The sequence below is a fragment of the Frieseomelitta varia genome, unplaced genomic scaffold (genome assembly GCF_011392965.1).
Source record: "Frieseomelitta varia isolate USP_RPSP 00005682 unplaced genomic scaffold, Fvar_1.2 scaffold_164, whole genome shotgun sequence".
NCBI lineage: Eukaryota > Metazoa > Arthropoda > Insecta > Hymenoptera > Apidae > Frieseomelitta > Frieseomelitta varia.
In genome coordinates this window covers 439,098-460,156 of record NW_025109350.1, presented here as the reverse complement: position 1 = coordinate 460,156, position 21,059 = coordinate 439,098, and the positions used below count along the sequence as shown (strand labels likewise).

The 21,059-nt window shown below is 28.3% G+C and overlaps 3 protein-coding genes across 9 annotated transcripts in view; 1 reads left to right on the top strand and 2 right to left on the bottom strand.

The window, feature by feature from the left end:
• Nucleotides 1-769: 769 nt before the first annotated feature.
• Nucleotides 770-2,671, bottom strand: LOC122538477. The gene is made up of 4 exons (XM_043672598.1): nt 2,516-2,671; nt 1,860-2,057; nt 1,372-1,545; nt 770-1,236 (listed from the first exon to the last, which is right to left on the bottom strand). The coding sequence occupies exons 1-4, from the start codon at nt 2,567-2,569 to the stop codon at nt 955-957; spliced, it is 708 nt and encodes a 235-aa protein (XP_043528533.1). The 5' UTR covers nt 2,570-2,671; the 3' UTR covers nt 770-954.
• A 2,587-nt stretch (nt 2,672-5,258) lies between these two features.
• LOC122538476 lies at nt 5,259-6,611 on the top strand. The gene has a single exon (XM_043672597.1). It carries the CDS (start codon nt 5,448-5,450, stop codon nt 6,276-6,278), a length of 831 nt encoding a protein of 276 aa, XP_043528532.1. The 5' UTR covers nt 5,259-5,447; the 3' UTR covers nt 6,279-6,611.
• Nucleotides 6,612-10,071: 3,460 nt separating this feature from the next.
• Nucleotides 10,072-21,059, bottom strand: part of LOC122538462 (A disintegrin and metalloproteinase with thrombospondin motifs gon-1-like) — a 188,403-nt gene continuing 177,415 nt past the window's right edge. For 3 of the 7 annotated variants that reach the window (XM_043672547.1, XM_043672550.1, XM_043672548.1), the window contains exons 16-30: nt 20,596-20,762; nt 20,151-20,401; nt 19,484-19,862; nt 19,082-19,243; nt 18,817-18,954; nt 18,608-18,733; nt 18,343-18,513; nt 17,801-18,013; nt 16,741-16,932; nt 14,518-14,706; nt 13,939-14,264; nt 13,492-13,613; nt 13,225-13,415; nt 12,938-13,075; nt 10,072-12,684 (exon numbers count right to left, since the gene is read on the bottom strand). In XM_043672547.1, the coding sequence (XP_043528482.1) occupies nt 12,986-13,075; nt 13,225-13,415; nt 13,492-13,613; nt 13,939-14,264; nt 14,518-14,706; nt 16,741-16,932; nt 17,801-18,013; nt 18,343-18,513; nt 18,608-18,733; nt 18,817-18,954; nt 19,082-19,243; nt 19,484-19,862; nt 20,151-20,401; nt 20,596-20,762 (2,717 nt within the window). In that variant the 3' untranslated portion in view covers nt 10,072-12,684; nt 12,938-12,985. The remainder of the gene's footprint in view (nt 12,685-12,937; nt 13,076-13,224; nt 13,416-13,491; nt 13,614-13,938; nt 14,265-14,517; nt 14,707-16,740; nt 16,933-17,800; nt 18,014-18,342; nt 18,514-18,607; nt 18,734-18,816; nt 18,955-19,081; nt 19,244-19,483; nt 19,863-20,150; nt 20,402-20,595; nt 20,763-21,059) is intronic. The other 4 variants (XR_006308856.1, XM_043672549.1, XM_043672551.1 and 1 more) reach the window with 4 other exon arrangements.

The window sequence follows — 21,059 nt, the reverse complement described above, 5'->3', positions numbered from 1 at the left end:
AATTAATTAAATTATAAAATTTGGGAACTTGAAATATTTTATAATATCAGAATATTTGATTTCTCGCTATACATGATATTAATTTTTGTTCGATATCTACTTTAATATGAAAGTTATTTTTATCCTATTATGAACAAATGATTTACTATATGTATAGTATATATGTATCCATGATAGAATGAATAGTAAATTTTACGATAAGTATGGTTACAATTGTTTTAACTATTATGGCACAAAACATTATTATAAAAATACATATATAATTATTCATAAATATTTTAATCTTGAAGTTGAAAACTTCATATGTATTAGCCAAATTTTATGATAGTAGTTATAACTAATAAAAAAAAAAATATAACTTTATATTATTGCATAAATAATTTGTAAAGATTAATAGAATTGGAATGTATATTATGATTTACTATTTTTTGATTTAGTATATCTTTCAAGCGGACATAAGTTTTATTTGTAGTATATATGTTTTTAAATATTTGAATATGTAAGTCATAATAAAATAGAATATGGTTTTTTTAGACTGTAAATAAAAAAAAATAAAAGAAGGTGAAATTTATTTATATATATGCATATATCTATTACATGATGAAAACATAAGATAATTGCTTTGTATCTTTAATTTTGTTATATTTCTAATTATCTTTGTATCTTTAATTTTGTTATATTTCTAATCTTCTTATGATATGATATTTTTAATTTCTAATCTTTCTATGATTGGAAGTGTCAACAAAATATAAGTATGTTACTGTCTTTCCATAAAAGAATACACAACATACAAGATACTATATAAATATCAGTATTATTTATTATAGAATAATTCAATATGGTATCTTAGAAATAAAGTTTTAATTTATTCAGAAATATAAATTTAATTTTACATTTGACAAATTTAATTTTTGATTCAGTATTCAATGAATTTAATGTTAAGATTGGTTTATTTCAGTTTTTAAGGCAATCAACTGCAGCATATATAGCTTTAGTGGATGCACTTTGAATTTTATCATTGGCTTTAGCATTACAAGAGAATTGTTCTAAAAGTAATGCATTTTTCTGAGAATTTGCTTGATTTGTTAATTGTGAAGCTCTTTGCTGATATTGACGAATGTCCTGGTTGATGATTGCTATTTTTAGGAATATACAGTTTGCCATTTGTTGAGGATTAGAAGAATTCATGCATTCTAGAGCAATTTGATCTAATTGATTTTTTAATTTTTGACCATTCTGAAAGTGTGAGTTATATTGCATTAATAACAATCAATTAATAAAATATTTAAAGCATATGTAAGTATTCACTATTTAATCAAGTTTGATCAATATTCACTATTTAGTTAATTAATATGAAAATATGATACATACTGCTTGCTCGTTGTCAAATGTTTGTAATATTGTTCCTAATTTTTTATTAGCTTCTTGTTCACACGATTTAACTTCGCTATACCCTGTTTGAGCGGCAGCTTTCATATCTTTTGTAACGATATTTAAACAATCATCAGCATCTTTACCCGACTCCTTTGCTTCTTGTGATTTTTCCTAGTAATAATCATTAACATTAATCGTTTAATTAATAATTTTAAATTTTAAATTAAAGTTAATTTTGCGTAACTTGAAAATCGGCAAACAAGTTAATTATTATTGATTTTCATTAATTTTTGTTTTTTTTTAAGAGTTGGAAATGATTGTACGAAAAATTAACTTTACGATAGTAAAAAGCTTCAATTGATAGTGTCTATTATATAAAAAAATTATATTCTTTTTCTTATATAAATGTGAAAGAATATGAACCCAGGTTTCCAAGTTTACCATGTAATAAAATAAATATTATTCTGACAAAGATTATAATTTACCTTGATATAATTAAGACGAGTGTTTAGAACCTCATTTATTCTACTAGTGGCTGCGATATAATAATTGGTAATTTCAGATTGTGCTTTTAAGTTGATATTCGTCCTAGAATGTCTCAGATCTAACATGACGGTATCAACCGAATTTTTAGCATTCTTTATAGCTGTAAATGCTTGATCCAACACGTTGTTAGGAACTCTCTGTAAGATTAAAAAATTTAATCAAGTACACAGATATTAAAATCGATAAGCAAATCATTGAAAATTATTGATTAATTTGTCAATTATCGGTCTAATTTTAAATCAATTTCTAATGAAGAATTTATTAAGTTAATAAGAAAGTAAATATAATCCTGGTGACAGTAAACATTATTTCTTTCTACGTTTAAGTAAAATTTACGTTCTAGATATTATTATGAATCAAAATAATCGTTAAATTCTCAATAGAACATATCTTTTAATCTAGATTGATGGAATTGCCCGACAATTGACTAATAAATCTTACCAATTAATCATTAGCCAGTGGATATTCAATGTAAACGTAAAAAATGGAACAGTGAATTGTCTCTCCGTATAAATATTATAATTCATTTGTATGTATTTTATATTTTTGCATATTACTTTCTCATAAATGTCTAAAAATCAAATTACACTCTTACCTGCGCAGCACAGAAAGTTACAAACAATAAGCAAAGAAAAACAAGCGATTTCATGTTTCTGAGAAGAAAAAAATCTCGATCCACTTGGTATATCACGTCTTCGCAAATTGATAGTGACGGATGAGTACTCTTGCCTCTTATAGGTAACCACTTGCTTACAATCGTGAGTCAACCTGAATCATCGGGGTAAAGAGGATAAATGATAACATATTCAGGTATATACGATCATGTAATCTCTATCAGTTTGGCATATACACACATATGCATATGTTGTACACAACACATCAGTTTTTGATGGATCCTATCTTATACCCGCATGTATTCTTTTAATAGACAGTGTTACTTATACTATTTGCTTAAATGCTATTTGTGTTGAAATTCAGTTTGTGATAACTTTTAAGCAAAAAGAAATCAATTTGTGTAAACAAATCAATAAGTGATTTGATCAGTTATTGATGTAAATTGTGTAGCAATAATAACGAAATATAAAATATGTATAGATATTTTTTTTATGAAAGAAACATTTTAAAATTCTTATTATTCTTGTTATTTGCTTATTCGCTTATTCGATATTTGAGTAAGAAAAAAATTATTTCCTAACAAATCTTAGTAACAAAATGATTTGTTGTTTGAGTGTTTTGTTATTTTTTCATGGAGGGATTTGTCGTGAAGTATTAAAAGAACAATTCTTCATTTTATATGAACATATAATGATTGTTCACCGTTTAATTGAAGAATTCGAAAAATTTCAAACGATTTGCATATTATTTATAGAGTTCATATATTTTATATGTCAAAAACAACTCTAATAAGAATAGAATGATTGATGTTATTATGTTATTTATTACTATGGTCATAGATAACTGCAACAGTTCTTCTAAACCAAAGTATCACTTCTAGGAAAAGATAAATTGCAACGGATTTTTATGAGAGAACTCTATATTCTAGTTAAGAATTTCTTAATCATTTTTGCGCAAGACAACCGATTAAAAATAAGGCATTCGATCATGTTATTTATCATGAAAAAGATAAAAAAATTTAAACAGAAATAAGATGATTTGTAATTACGATATGATAATTAAATGATATGATTACGATATTTGTAATTAAATGATATGATAAATATCTTTGTGATCAGTAATATTTTCAAATGAGATCACCATTTCCGGCATAAAGTGTATAGAACGAATATTCGTATTCTAGAGAATTAATCCTCTCATTGGATTCTAACGATTTGCTGCAATAAGGTGAAGCTTTAAAAAAAGTTGTTTTATGTGGATGTGTAAGTATACACAATATAACTAGCAGTTTCTGCATAGTAATTTATGTTTCAATTCATGTAGAATTTCAAAATTTTATTATTATTATAATAACTATAAATATAATTATTAAATCTTTTATTTTAATAATAGTTAACAGCCTTAACTCTTTTTTTATGTAATTACCAAGCCTTTTGTACAAAGGCCTTTTATACAAAGAAGTTGGTCAGGAAATATATATATTTCGGCTAAAGAAAGAATTAATTTTTGACTTTTTCATAAAGAACTGTATTTTTGATACATAATCAAACAGAATCAAAATTACAAGTATCCTATAAATTTATTAGTATTGGAATCCCGACTATATTCGATGTCAGATCCCATGTTTTATGGATATATGGATATTGACTGTATTTGTACGGAATGAAAAAATTAAAGTTACGAAAATTATCAATCGATCAGGTGACATAGATCGTTATATTTATCTAATTGAAATTACAAAGTATTAACAAAGTTATACTCTGTTTATCACATTTTTATCAAATAACTTGAGTCGTAATCGCTGGAATAATATTTCCTCGATATTTTTTTTAAACATGTTCCCGGAAACAGCTTTTACTTAGTCGCAGTTGAATGATAACATATACCTATATTTCTGAAATTTTTAAATAAAAATTTCCCTCTCTGAGAGAAAGAAAACTAGTAAAATTGATAATGTAAAACTCGTGCAGCAATCAGCAATATATACAATGTGTTAAATGTGCAGAGAAGTGTTCGCGATTAGTTTTCTGGCTTTTAACTAGTCAATAAGGAAAATCGTATCATTGTGAGTAAAATAGATTTTCCTCATTTTACGACTTTGTTATCGAAGAATTCAACAGGTTAATTGTTCGTATTCAAAGTGGATCTCACGCAATTATGATGATCTTAAAATATATGTAGATTGTACGTTTTCAAGGAGACTAAATAAAGAGATTAATCTCTACAGTCAGTCACAGAAGACTACATGTTTATTTTACGTTCTTTAAATTTAAAATACTGCAACTTAAAACGTATTTTTATGAATATAATTTAAAAAATGACTTATATGCTACATATCATAACACTGTGTTATAGTATGCTACGAGTACTGTATCGTACTGATTGAACGCAAAATCAATGTCGGGGTCTTCATAACAGTAGTTTTTGAGAAAAAAAAGGAAAAATTCAAAAGTAAATTTCATGAGAAACATGATTTGATATAATTTCGTTTCTTTGCTATATTAAATTTTAGAACAAAATATAAAAGTAAAAGTGAGAAATACATATTCGTTGCATTGCTCGATACAAATAGTGAAGTGGGAGAAAGTCGAAATATTGATGGAAATGGGGTTAAATCATGTTCAATTGTGAAAGAGATTAAAACGACTAAAATCATCATTCAGAAGTAATTAAGATAAATTAGTTTTTTTATTTTTAGAAAATTCTACTATTCTTTTATTCTATTTTTCTTTTTTTATTAATTTTTCATGAAAAATTTACAGTTTGCTATGTGCTTCGAGTATTCGCAGTCCTCTGGCGGCAGCATTGGTAAGTTTTGTTATGAAGTTTGGACTACACGGTGCTATAAGCTTAAGTTAGGTTGTTGGTAAACCAGTGATTATTTAAGAGTTTGTGTCAGCTTTTGTTTAATTATGGATGTGGTCTCAAATCAGAAAGATAATAACGATGAGGGTGGAATTCAAACAATCCTTGAGATGCTCAAAAAGCAAATAGATCGATACGATACTACGAAAGAAAATCCGAAATCGAAAGCTGAATTAACAAGAGTTCAAAGAATCCAAAAGTTAATGATGGAGGAGAAACATTTAACAACACAATTTGAACAAATTAAGAAGGAATTGAAACGTTATGAGAGGAAATATGAAAAGGGGTTGAAGAAGAAAGTGAAGTTCATGAAGATGCAGATTGCAGAGAATAAGCAAAAGTTAGAAGTAACAAAGCAAAAATATTTCGAGTTAAACATGCAATTAGCCCCTTTTAAATTGAAGAGAGCCAAAAAAACGAAAACAATCTTAAAAGTAAAGACGATGCCGCCTAAATTTAAGCAAAAGAATATACCACATAGCAAAAAGATTAGAATTAAAATTAAAAACAACGTAAAATTAGATAAGCGCGAGATGCATTTCGTTAAGGATGTTAATGAGCAAAATGCATTTAAAAATTTAAAAGTAACCCCTTTAGTGGAACCCATGGCTGTAAATATTCGAGAATGTAAAATTATTGTGCAAAGATTAACGGAAGAACAAATGAATAAGTATGTTGACCAGAAGAGGTTAGATCAATCGCAAATAAGAAACAGACGAATAACACGTGAGTCTTCGCAAAAAATCAATGGAAATGAAATAAATACGATTCTCCCAAATTGGCAAATAAAAATTCCAAAATCAGTATTCGAAGAAAGTCAGAAGGAAAATAAAAACTATGATCTGAATATGGCTTCTACTTCAAAAGATGTCATTTAATTAGACTGACACAGTAACTGACTTATTAATAATGCTTATATTATATCTTAATGTTATATTTTAATGACATTGTTTGCTTAAACTTTTGTTATTATAACAAACAAATGAAAAACTAATTTTAAGGTATGTTATGAAAAATGCATATATATGTAAAATTTTAAGATGCAACATTTATTTTACAGTAGTAGAGTTACATGAGGTATATTTGCTAAGGTATTAAGGTATAACTAATGGTTAAAAGAACAAAAGTAATCAAATATTAACATTATTCTTTCTTATTTCATATACATTGTTTTTAAGGCAAATATAATCATAATTGGTAAATGATTATGATAGAAAATTAATTGTGTTAATTTTTCATTGAGACATCATTATAATATGATTATAGAATCTTACTCATGAAGTAACGTTTGATTATTGCATTATTGACTATTACAGTTTTCATTTAAAAATTGTTTTGAAGTTTTAATAATTACTACAGTTACTACAGTTTTTAATAATTTGTTCTTTATCTTGTTGTTATGAACTTTTAGTTAAGAATCGATAAAGAAATATTATATTTTTATATTTCTTTTATATTTTTAAATTTTCTTCTTCATACAGTGGTATACAATAATACTGTTTTATTTTATGTATCAACTTTGATTTTTTTTAAAATATTTTTAAACTAGAGTTTAAACTTCTATTTTAAGTACAAAATGATTATACATACTTGCTTGTATAATGACTCACCTTTTATAGTTATATCACATTATATAATTCTTTTAATAATTTGTCTCAGTTGTAAAAATGAAATTAAAACTCTCGATTTAAATTTTATAACAAGTACCAAAATAATATTAATTTTAAATAATCTTATAACTTATTAAATAACTTATTAATAAGATGTTAGGAAAGTAATTATATCATTTTAGAAAATAAATATATAAATATATCTATATATAACGTTACTATAAATTTATTTAGCAATTATCAGAATTGAAAGAAATTAATGTCAGTATTAAAATATAAATATACAAATTGATAAATGAGATAGGGATCATTCTTGAATGTTTTTCTTACAATAACTATCAAAATGTTTTTTTATGAATGAATAGTTTTCAAAGGAGTAAATTACTTATATATCAATTGATATATAACATATATAAGGGATCATTCTTGAATGTTTTTCTTACAGTTACAATAACTATCAAAATGTTTTTTTATGAGTGAATAGTTTTCAAAGGAGTAAATTACTTATATATCAATTGATATATAAAGAAAGTTATTTTTGGTCTAACAAGATTACAGCAGATGTTTATATAAAAGTTATATGTATAAAGTATCTATTATGTTAGCACAAAAAATATGTAAAAATTATTTATAAGAATATTATTTATAAGAATATCTTAATATGTAAAAAAATACATGTAATATTATCTTATAATAATAATATATTATACATTCAGAAAAATTATGGTTCATTATTTAAATGTTTATATTTATTATTTTATTGTAAACAAGTAATTCCCAGATATTAAAAATAGATTAAGATTTCTGTATATATATTTACTAATTATATTAAGATTTCTGTATGTATATTTACTAATTATATTAAGATTTCTGTATATATATTTAATGCCATTTAATGCAATTTTACCAGAATCATTTTAAAATTATGAAATTGTAGTATTAAGTAGAGGAGATTTTATGCATATCAATTAAGTTTCAACAAGAAATTATTTCATCATAGTTTGATATTGAACCTCTTCTGTCAATCTAGTCTTTTTTTTTTAATAATTACTATAAATATTATAAAGGTAAAGTATTACTACAATATTACAAAGGATATAGGAACGAATTCTTTTCCATTTTATAAATGATCTAGAGGAAATTAGTACTTGAATTTAAAATAATGTTTATGGCAATCGTATTTTGAGTGCATTTTAATGCGATATTTGATAGTGTTGTGCAGTTTGATAAATATGTGAAAAATAATATGTATAAGATAAATTAATTTTATAGATAATCCAGTTAAAGCGATCAAATCCACGTAACATGTGAGATTTATTATTTCAATTTGAAATAATAAAAAATTTAATGTTTTTTATTGTGAATGCACTTTTAAAACATTTGTCTGAACTTCGAGGAAAAAAGAAAAATATTTCTTAATTAGAATTTTTCAAATTTTTTGTAAGATGAAAAGGACTTCCAAATGAATGCAGACCATTTCTTATTGATGAATCTATTATATTTAAATAATTGCCGTACACTGGTACCAATCATTTCTACATTAAGTTATACATTAATGATATTAAACGAAATATATGCTAATAAATTATTATTAAACGAAACTGTACAATGATGTTTCGCTGTGCTAGTGTTTAGAATGATTACACTTATTTTATTCTCGCGAATAGGCAAAAAAGGAAAAGTTGGATTCCGAGATCGTGAATTCAATTACTGCGTCGAACATATGCTGTTACAACGAAATAATTTATTTCCAAAACATTTATAGAAAAATACTCGATCTAATAGAATGATAGTTCGTTATTGTCGTAAAAAAATAGAGAATGAAAAGTCGTTTCAATGAAGTTTAGAAACTAGCATAATTATATGAAAAGAATACATATAGTGTAAATCGGGGATAAATGAAAAAAAATATACTAAAAACGTATATAACAATATACACTGTAGAAAACATTGTTAGTTTGTAAAATATCGTTCGATTACGATCAATATATATACAAAAAAAAAAAGAAAACATATTTTTGATTATGCAACGTGCTGTATATTAAAATTTTCAAGCAGTCATCATTCAGCATTTATTGACGAACATTTGTAATGAAAGAAAAATAATGCAAGATGAACAAATTTTGTACATTATGAAATGTCCGTCGATGCATAGTCAAGTCGTATAATTATTAATTTTCCTTTTCTGCTCTATGCTTTTTCTTTTTTTTCTTTCTTTTTTTACAAACATGATTCAAACAGATTACAATGATGTAATTTGCTTCTTTCTTTTTTATTCATTATGATTTATATTATCGTGACGAAAATTTTGATCATACGGCTGTACAAAACTCATATACCATAAAATGTGTTTTTTTTTTCAATGCTATATTGCAGTCTTCCATAGAATTTTTCGAAATTCATCCAAATATGTAGATTATATCATCGCGCACAGATTGGACATCGTGGAAGACAGTGGATCGATTGATTGATTCAACTTCTATGTTTATACAGGGTGATTTTAGGAGCAAGTTAGACACTTTAACTTTGCTTTGTGTAAAAATAAGTAAAAAAGGAATAGAAGAATTTTGTACAGTTCAATTTAAATTAAAATTAAATATTAAAATCCACTAGAATCTTTAACATTCATAATATGCGGTTACGATTCTGTTAAAAAGATTAATATTAAAAATCAACAATTTCAAATAAAAGAAATTAATTGCATTCCATTCATAATTAAAGTCTTATCAAATAATACAAAATTTTTCTTAATCCCATCTTTTGTTATCTTTATCTATACGTTATAAATTATAGAATTATATAGAATCACCCTGTATATCGCGTTACTTACTCTTTAACAAACGATTCTTAATACATGTATTCGTCAATAACATTAATTATGGCAGTCTGTTACATATTTCTAGTTAGTTCTAAATTCCTTTCGGTTCCTTCGTTAAAAAATAGTCCCAAGGAGAACAGAAAGGAGGGCAGGGGATCGGTCGTACTTCAGCCAAAACGGATTTGTACTCGGGAATTGTTTTAATATTTTGGTTTAAGTACGACACTTTATTTCTTTTTTTTCTCGCTTCTTATCTGAACTGATATGCGAACATCTAATCGATAGAGATAATCTTACTGATATAAAAATGACATATCCGGTCGACAATTTCGAAACAATATATATGGTGATTTTAACAACTGGGCCAAATTATATTTCTATTCCAAATGAAGTTTGACATATTCATTAGATTACTTGATAAATAACGCAGTCTTTTCAGTTTAAAATAAACAGTACACGTTAAAGATATTAAAAGATTATAAAAATTAATTAATAAAGAAACTATGTGAGATTGTGTTTTTGATTATCTTTTTTCATTTATTCTTTATTGCTTTAAACCTATCAACATTACTCTGATTATCTTCCATCCGGGAAATCAATGTATATGGAAAATAAGAGAAAGATTTTATTTAAAGAGCAATCTGCAATAAAATATGATAAAGCATATAAACAGAATAAGATTTTTGTATACGACTCATTTTTAACTTCATTATTTAGAATACAGATATAACTTGGTCTGGTTGCTAGATTCATTTCATACATACATACATATGTGCGTGTTGTTCTTCTAAATATCTTTAAAAAAGGTGTATAAATGTAGATATTATTATATATATTATATTATATTATATTATATTATATTATATTATATATATATATATATATATATCTATAAAATATTCGACGCAAGATCAATTGAATTATTATTCAACTATTATCGACGTCTCAATATTACTCAAGTTAATAAGTTAATTCGTTTGCTAATGTCTGGAGTTTCGATTAGCTGACTCCAAAACTATGTTTACGATTCTACCAATGCTAAATCATAGCTCGTCTAATAACATTTACCATTATTATTACGTGTCACTAAAATCGCAGAATACTAAAGTCCTAACTTGTGTTTCTTCATGGTAATGCAACCGTCTGTCTTCTAAATGACACTTGTATCTCGACATTACAACATTTAGTCGTTATTACGCAGTGTAAGCACAAAATACGAAGACAATAAGGATATTATGGCAGTGGCAAAATGTACAACTGCTTCGTGCATCGAGAAAACGCATCCCGGTTGCGAACTTTTTCATTTCGCGTTTTACAATTCTTTTTAATTAATGCAACTTAATCGCTAAAAGTGGTAAAAATTCACGCCATTAAAAAATGATTCAAAAGGCTCTACGACAGCTGTCCTGTTTACTTATTTGCATCAATAGAATAATGTTTTCTACGAAAATTTACGAGTATTCGGTTATTCGCACAAGTATCTAGTGGCTTGAAATATTCTTCTATGAATAATTCTTATAAAAGACTATATAAGATCGAGTATCTACACACAAACAACCAAATACAAAATAAAATACTTGAAACGTTCCTTCTTTGACAGAAGTTGCCATTTAGCTAAATCTTGCAGTTAATAATTTAAATATTAATTAAATTTTACGTATTATAATTTTACGTATCCCACTGAAATAAGATTGACGACTTCGTTTAGAAGACATGTAGAAAACATTCTTCTCTCTCTAACAACAAAAACTCAGTATAGTGAAAAGTGAGTTCAAGGGATGAAGTGTATCAGCTGACTCTATTTTCATTCACGCCTAATTAGTTTCACTCTTTCCAAGTAAACCTATAACAGCACCATAGTTGTAAAAGAATTACGGAGGCAGTCTAATTTTTTTCTTTAGTGATCTCAGTTTCAATTGAACGGATCTTCAATTGAAACACTTCGGCTCGATTAAAGCAACGCTCGGTTTGTAGATTTTACGTGGCTCGTTGTTTTCCAATTTTTGTACTTCGCGTTCTAACGTCGACGTATACACGTTTTACCACGTTGTTTTCAATATTCCTTGTTCGATAAACCATTAACTTTCGGGCAGTCATGATGTTTCAACGAGTATAAAGAAAACGAATACTGCAATTCTTACCGGACATTAAGTTACTTATATATCTAAACGGACCTCTTAACTACAAGTGTTAGAATTCGACGAATAGGAAAGCGAACAATTCACGTGGTTCTGTCGAAAGTATAACTTTCATTCACTTTACTATGTATCTTCTCTTATACGGGATTCTTTTTTTTTTTTTACTAGTGTTCGACTTGTTTGATTATCCATTCCTTGGAACGACTCCATTATGGAGAAACAATTTATTTTGTATACCTATTTAGAATTTATTGACTTTATCTCGCTCTTTGTTTTCCCGAAATTTTACATTGGATATAAAAATTGATATTTTGAAAAGTCACTTAATCATTGTCACTTTTTAATTTGTAGTATCTTTATAGTCGACAGATAAAACTACTGAATAAAGTTAAATACAAATTGTCGAACGATTCGTTAATGTAATATTAATTATCACGTTCTGTATTTCAATAGCGTTTCATTACAATAGCGTTTCAAGAGCTTCTAATGATCCATTGAGTCTATTTTGAAGCTGACTTTCTCATCCGAATATACAATGATTATTGTCGTTAAAAATCCACTGGCGGATTGGTAACGATTTAAGCGAACAATTTAGAGTAAGTTCGAGGTGAAGGGATCGGTTGGGTAGCGGATCTCGTCGATTTCATCTTGTGTTCGTTGAACCAGTCTTTTGCGACACGCTCAAAAATCCGTTAGTGGAATTTTTACCTGTTAAAAACTGCAATATTGTATGTTTATACTATCAAATTTTTTTTATTCTCAATTCATTCACAGGACGATATGATTAATTGCAATTGAAATGTATCAATTTTGTAAATCTTATACAAACGTGAACATGTCAAACTCCTTTTATTAATTTTTCAATAATTAATAGTAATTGTCACGAGTATGAGAAGAGTATTAGCTTTTCAAATTAATGTTAATTACTATACAATTAATAATTAATTAAATTAATTTGAAAAAAATCTCACCTGTACTTTACAGGCATTTGAAGATTATTGAGCCCTATATACTGCAGACTAGGGTGGTAAAACATCTAGTTTTAATCCGTTCTTCGGCTTGCAAAAGCCACAATAGCCTCCACATTTCCCGGTGACATACTGACTGCTCTGAAATTACAGACATAGTTATATACTAATGAATAAGAAATAATATACAATATAATATAAAAATATACAAATATATTATATATTCTTTTAAATGAGTATTATAGTATTTAGACAAGAAAATTATTTAATAATGTGAATAATACACTTACAATATTATTGATCTCTTTCGATGTTCCATGTGTCGACATCCAAACAACACTGGACGATAATTGTAATTGAGTGCCTCTTAAGTTAATACTAAAACGACCCTGAGGACAGTGTGCAATGCTATTACAGTCACCAGCCGTGCCATATTCGACACGATTTGACCCTGTCATCCGCGAAAATGTATAATCATTCTCTAAAACACACAATTTTTTTTTTCAAGATTTACCATCAATTTATTTTTTATACGTAAGACATTTATTATAGCATACCTATGATAGACAATTCTATAGGATCAATTCGTACCCTCCTGAATGTTGTCTTCCCGGAAGTGGAACAATTACAATTGCTGTTTCTCGGTCCACTATACGGACAAATATAAGGATCGTTCAATCTAAAACAGATAACGATATAAATCTTCAGTGCTAATGCTCTTCTCTTAAAGCAAACAAAATTGGCAAACAGAAACACAAAGATATTTTTCCAGGAATTTTACCGAATAACTCGTATTATATGTCTATCATTTCTAATAAATTTGTGATCTGATAAGTATCGTACAGAATATTTAATGATTCGTTCTTTATGTATGTATAAAATTGATTTTTTTAAATCAGTATGCAGTTCAAGACATTTTAACAGGAGTACGTGTATGTAATTTCTAAGTCACATGACGTTATCAAGAGTTAACGATGGTGATTCTTATTTTCTTTTGTGCAGACCTTTGATCATTTATTTCCGCGTAATTCTCTTCGGGACCAGCTGGCAGTGTTAAATATTCCTTTGGTTGAGAAGTCGACATTCCATGGCAGTAAATCGACATGTTTCTTCCAGCCATGACTAAAGTATACTCGCCATCCTTGGTAGCATTGAAGTAGGTTTTCGCCTCGTAGCAGGACATCGCGTAACATTTTCTTTCATTGCATTTTTCCCTTCGGGGCGGTTTGAACTTTTTAGAACAGTAGAAACGGTTTACTTTCTTACCGCCTAAGGTCACGCAGTACAGTCTTCGTGTTTTGCGACCCTTCGTGCCACAAGTGTGACTGCACTGTAATTGAAATTTCTCTGTTATTCGAAATGTAAAAGTCGTTCGTGGCGTTTCTATCGTAGTATAAATAAATAATAATCGATATTAAAGAGACAAACAAGTTTCTTCCTTTTCATTGAAACTTTCATTGTTTCGTTCACCAAATATATCATAGTAAATTTACTCGGGCAAGAAATCGAATACTCTAGAGTTAAAATGTATTGTAAAATTAATTTTTTAATCGTTTTGTCTTCTTTATTTAAATTACGCTCACCTTCTTCCATGGATCAGCACGCCAGTAATATTTATCGTCGCATTCTCGTAATTTGCAAGACTGTTGAGATTTAGGCTTCTGATCCATCGGACATTTATCACTGGGCATATGATCGATCAATCCATAACGATTGACACGGTGACAAGTCACTAATCGCCGTTGAATTCCTTCGCCACATTTTTTCGAACACTTGAAACACATCGATCAATGTTAGTACGAAAAATTAAAGTATTTCTTTACTTATCTACAATATTTTCTTAATGTTTGTTAAACACGTTACACAACGATTATCTTTATTTTCCTGATAAGAATAATATTCTCTCAAGTTCTTTCAAGATTCATTGCAATATCTCTTAATATCATTGACATGAATGTGTTAGAATATTTCTTGAGAATATTCGTAGAAAGCGTGATAATGTACAGAGGTTTCATGCACTGAATGTTATAGCACATGTAGATTTATAATGATGTACGAAATGTATAGGTATATACATATTGATATTGACATTTAAAAGTTCTGTACATTAATATAAAATTTCTTGTTATATAATATAATAATATTGTAATATATTAACATTTGTTCTTTATGTTTGCTGTTTTCATAATTTTTATGATTAACATGGACAATTATTGTTAGTGACGAAAATATACATAATACGTATATTCAAGTAGGAAAACACTTATCATTTTCAACCATATTAAAATACATTGTAAAATTAAAATTAATAATAGTTACAACAGAGTGTTGGCATACAATCATTGAGATCGTTTACATATATTGCTAAGTTCAAACAAACTGGGAGAGAATGTATAAAAAAAAAATATAGGATATCATAAGTGCATATCTTGAATAATTGGAAAAATTAATTTTATTCTAATAAGTGTTTTCGTACATTTGAACGGTAATGTACATGCGCAACGTTACTTTACAAAATTTACATTTTCCCAAATTGTTTTCTTTTCTTTTTTTTATTTAACATCCTGTATATACAAAAATGCGATGATTAATTTTTCCTGCAATAAGTTATGTGGTTTCAGTGGAATAATCGTCCCGGAATCCACAGTGCTTTATATATATATCACTTGAAGATATATATATTAGATAAGCCGATAAACGTTGTTACAGAATAAAGAGGTTTTAGGGAAATGCAGTGATATAAAGATAAGAAATAAAGACATCAATATCTCGTGTCGATGATCACCGCGTGCTGAATCAACAAGAATAATGCACATATATTTCAAGAAAAAAATCATACAACTCGCATGCTCGTTCCAACGATCAAATGTGCAAGTATAAATCAACCCTGGATTAATACAATATTATTAGTGTTAATAAGATGAATTATTAGAGTGCTCGTATAGAATCCAATGGAATAAATTTCTCTACTCCAATTATTGATCTTGGAATTTTTTTTGGTATTTATGAATTGAAGAGGGACGAAATGAAATAAAAATGAATATGGAGATTATTGTGACATGTTAAAGTAATATGAACTTTTGGGTTATTGAGTTATTGGATTATCTATTGAATTAATATTTTTATGATATATGAAAACATATCGAGATCTCATTCGATCAAAGTTATACGGCTATAAGCCACACGATAGAATACGACTTTCTAGTGAGTATTTTTCTCCAAACAATTTCCATATACGAAATCGAGCTTACTAATGAAAATAATATTTTCGATACAAAATTATTTTGTACTTCTATTCTGAAGTATTTCGTATCTAAGAAGTAATATGGTATAGTAGCAAATAAAAGTATTTCATATCTAAGAATTATCTGCTTAATTACTTAAGACATCGTACATTGATTGAATCAAAATTGAAACAAAATTGTAATTTAATTGTAACTTTATTGTAATAATTTCGTAATTTCACTTTAATGTCATGAGTTTCAATATGTAAAATTTTGTTTCTTAGAATCAATTTTTAAACATTTAAAAAATACTTATTTCCTAATGAAACTCCGTTCCATTAAATATATATTTCCTTTCTTATTTTCACATTTAATGAAATTTGACTTTTAATTATTTAATTTTATTGAATTCTTTCTAATCTTCATTCTTGAAATTCATTCATGAAATTCATCGGTAAGCTCAAGTCGCAGGAATCGAATTAAAGTAAAAACTAAAAAACCGAAACCGAATCGAAATGAACAAGAGACAGGCAGTGGCGTAAGACGTGATCGATAGAAGATAATGGCGAGGTATGAAGGTACCTCAGACCAAGGTCCCTCTTGCCAAATAAAGTTGCAGGCAATACGTCGGCAGGGCCTCTGCGTTTTCGGCTTTCTCAGGCCAAGCTTCGAGCACTGCTCGTCCTTTACAGTCATTTCCGGCCCGTGGTTTCCTCTCCTCATTGTGCACTCCACTTTTCGCCTTTGATGTCCGGTACCACACGATTTCGAACACTGCAAAACATTTTCGTTCGATCCAAACGATGCGACGGAAACTTCTTAACAACTCCTTTCGGCTCTTGACGCTTACACTTTCGACGTTTATTTCGACAAGCATGGTGTTTTTCTATTCAAATTGAAACTTGTACGTGTACGAATACTAATGCAAAAGAGTCGAGAGTTCATAACAAAATTGCGAAATAACAATTGGAACTTATTCCTTGGCTAGTTCGATAAGTTCTATTTTAATTGAGACTTATTAAGAGTAATGAAACGGGAGAGATTTCGAAAACGAGAAGCCAATTCGACATTATTTTTCAAATTTGTATTACTAAGTTTCATAACGCCAGTATTCGAGGATTATTAATACTTTTGTTGTGTCATGTTTTTTTATAACAGACATCATGGTTTATTAATGACTGATGTTCTTCTCTTATTAAGTGTAATTATTCTAGGATATGTTAAAAGTTAGATAAATGATATTAAACGATATAAGGTTTGTCTCTTTTATTTAATGTCCTTTCAGTGTTTTTGGTTCTGATATTGCGTATTGTATTAGTGATTCGCATACTATAGTAGTGCAAAACGTGAACAGTTTAAATTTAATAAATAACGATGAAATTGAAGGGTCACAACATCGACAAACGACATTTAATTACTTTACCTTCCTTGTATAACCGATTTGTGATTTATGTAACAATTAAAAAGACTCTCTTTTTATTATAAATAATATTTTCGTGTAAAAATAGCATTAGACACCAAGTAAGATCAAGATTATAAGTGAAATATTATAGGCCTGTGTATTTTTATTTTGCAAGGATTTCAAAAAAGAAGCGACATCGAAGAAAATACAAAATACAAAAGAAAAGAAGACAATACTCACGGTACTCCAGTCTGAAGGTTTCCATCTGCGCAGAATATTTGTTTCCATTCGATTCTTTCGGTCTGTGGGAATATTACACGGCTTCTTCCGGCATGTTTTCACTATTTCCGATTTTTCCATGTCATGGCAATTCTCGTCTGGTAAAATTTCACCACGTGGACTTTGACAGCGTACTTGTCGATATTGGTGTCCTAGTCCGCATTCTACGTTGCACTGAATTCATAAATTAATAATTACTATCAACAAGATCGTATTTTCTTTGTTATACCGTTATATTTTATCATCATTGTTACATCGATGTCAAACAATTTATTTACTATAATTATTATTTTGTATCTTTCTAATCAGAGAAAGAAAATGTAATCAATTTATAATTTACCTTTCTATAAGTAAATTAAATTTAACATTAACATTTCTTTTAGGCAGTTTAATTATTAATTTATATAATTGTATAATTTCTAATAAAAATAAATATCAGAAATAAAATGATGGAATATCTATTTATATCGTTGTCATTTTATGTGAATTACTTTTGGACTAACCTGGGTCCATTCACTATAAATCCACCTTGGGCAGCGATAATGATTACAAGGAATCTCAGTATGTGGTTTCTTCTCATTATCACAGTAATTATCAGGTGCAATGATTCCTGTTTCAATGGAAACACATTTTACCCTTACGTTCCTATAACCTTTGATGCATGGTCTGGAGCACTAAAATACGAGCAAATACAAGTAAAAACTCATTTGCCACATAACTGTGGTAATTATCTAAAATTGAATAAAGATATCATAATTGCATGAATACCATTTCCTGTGTTTGAACATGCCATTTATATCCATAACGGAAGATTATGTCATGAATTTCATTATCTTGCTGAGAAGGAATTTCATATGGTGGATCAGAGGAATATTTGATTGGCGTTTTGTTTATCTGCATAAAACATAATTTTACAAATGAAATAATGAATAATAAGAAAGAATAAGAATGAAAAATTAATAGAAGATCAAATGTACCACTGGACAAGGCTTTAGCTCACAGACAGTAGTATTGTCTGGTTTATTGGACGAGGAACATTTGTCACTGATTATTCCATCAACCGCTTTGCATATAACTTTTCTTCGCTTTGTGCCTTCACCACATGTAACTGAACACTGAACAAAGAAAAATTTTCAAGCATTTGTCTTAATTATATTAATTATATTAATATTATATTAATGTAAATTTCCAGGTTTTTTAAATTTAATTTTAATTTAATTGTTTTCGATTTAGATTACGTACCGGGCTCCAATCACCAGTGTGCCACTGTTCACAAGGGCCGGGATTGCAAACCTCAGTATCAACAGGAGGGGTATCACCGCAGTAACTGTTTAAAACAACGCGGTTCTGTATCTGACACACAAAACGTCTGTGTCTCTTCCCTATACCACATGTTACCGAGCACTATTGTAAAAAGAGAAAAAAAAACAACAAAGTAACTTAACTGCGAAATCGTTTGATCCATACAGGATCAATGTTGTATCAATTCAACATTGTGTTTACAAAACGGTGTACCAAGAATTTGTTTAATATTTTTTTCAGTCACATTTTCTATTTAGTCAATTTTTTATCTATCAAATTTTTTATCTATCAATAAACAGATTAGACATTAAATAAGTCAAGAGAATTCAGATGAATAATTACATGACTCCAGTTCTTGAATTCCCATTTGGGACATTCTTCGTTTCCACATGTCCTTTCCAAATCTTTCTTCTGTCCCATACAATTCTCTTCAGAAATCTGTCTCCGATTCGAGTCTACGCAGATAGCTGTCCTATATTGAATTCCACCTCTGCATGTGGTGTTGCAAGCGCTCCATTTTCCATAATGCCAGTGGGCATCCTCACACGGGCCGATGCAAGGTATCGTATCGTTTGGTCGTTCAAGATGAGCGCACAGTTGCGCTGGAATTGGACGAGGTGGATGATTCGAGTTCAATAGCCTTTGTATACATCTAGAAGTGACCATGCGAGTTCCTGGACCACAGTGGTTCGAGCATTCAGAGATTTCAGTGATATTCCATCTGGAATTGTTCAACCAAAATGAGATTCTTCTTATTCGTATAGATTTTTGGTGATGAGTAGATAGTGATAGATTAATTAAAGAAAATAGATTAATCTAAAATAAGAGTAGATTAATTTTAACATTTAACAAATTTATCTCCTAATCTCTATTCGCTGTTTAAAAAATAGAATATGAATATTCAGTGCAATAATTAATCTTGACTTTTGCGATCTCTTCTTTCTAAATTTTAATATTTAATAATATCTACATTAAATAAAATAAAAATGAAAATCATGCGATTACTTACTCTAATATACAATAATTATTGCACATTTGACTCTCTTCCCGCGGCCTTTCCGACTCGCGACAATAATCATCGGCGACGACCTCTTCGTACTCGATACTTCTACACTCAGCCTTACGATACTTCATACCTTGACAGATGAGGCTGCAGTTCGACCAATTACTTAATTTCCATTTGTAGCTCTCTAAAATGTCTCTTGGTACTGTGTATTCATAACTGATTTGAGGCGGATTTGATTCCGTTACTGACAGTACCTGAAAGATCACGTTATGTAAATAAATACAATTAAGTTAACATTATATTATCAATCGATTAATTAATAATAACGATTAATTATTTATTTAAATAATTAAGTAAATAATTAATTATTATCAGCAATGACACACAATTGTTAATATATTTAGTTATTTATAAATATATCATTGAAAGTGTTCAACGATATATTTACCTCCAGAATTAAGTCAGTTTCAATTGGTCTGGAGGTATTCAGACGTTCCACAACTGATTCAGGTCCACTGTACTCGATAGTGACGCCATTTTCGACGATCACCCTTTGGGTCATCACCCTGAAGTTCCCATTTAGTATGTATTTCCCGTTTTCACCAAGTCGTAAAGCTGAAATAAATCAATGTTACAATTCAACGATGAACAATAAAGATCAGAAATTCTCCAAAACAATCACAAAATGATTCCAAAGACTGTAGAAGATAATTAGGTGTTTATTTCAATGTTTGTCAAGACATTCTGACTGTACAAGGAAATCAATTATTTTGTTATGTATACTTATAATATGTGAAAATTGTTTTACAATCTTATATTTTTATCAAGCATTCCGGAGAAACAAAAATTCTCACAGCGAATCGGACAGATTTGCCAATTTGAAAAGAACTCGTTTACTTCGTCATGGCGTAT

Coding starts and splice junctions, on each gene's coding strand:
- LOC122538477 (XM_043672598.1), bottom strand. CDS start 2,569: ATGAAATCGCTTGTTTTTCTTTGCTTATTGTTTGTAACTTTCTGTGCT. Junction 2,058..2,515: donor TAACTTTCTGTGCTGCGCAG/GTAAGAGTGTAA, acceptor TTAATCTTACAG/AGAGTTCCTAACAACGTGTT. Junction 1,546..1,859: donor CTCGTCTTAATTATATCAAG/GTAAATTATAAT, acceptor GATTATTACTAG/GAAAAATCACAAGAAGCAAA.
- LOC122538476 (XM_043672597.1), top strand. CDS start 5,448: ATGGATGTGGTCTCAAATCAGAAAGATAATAACGATGAGGGTGGAATT.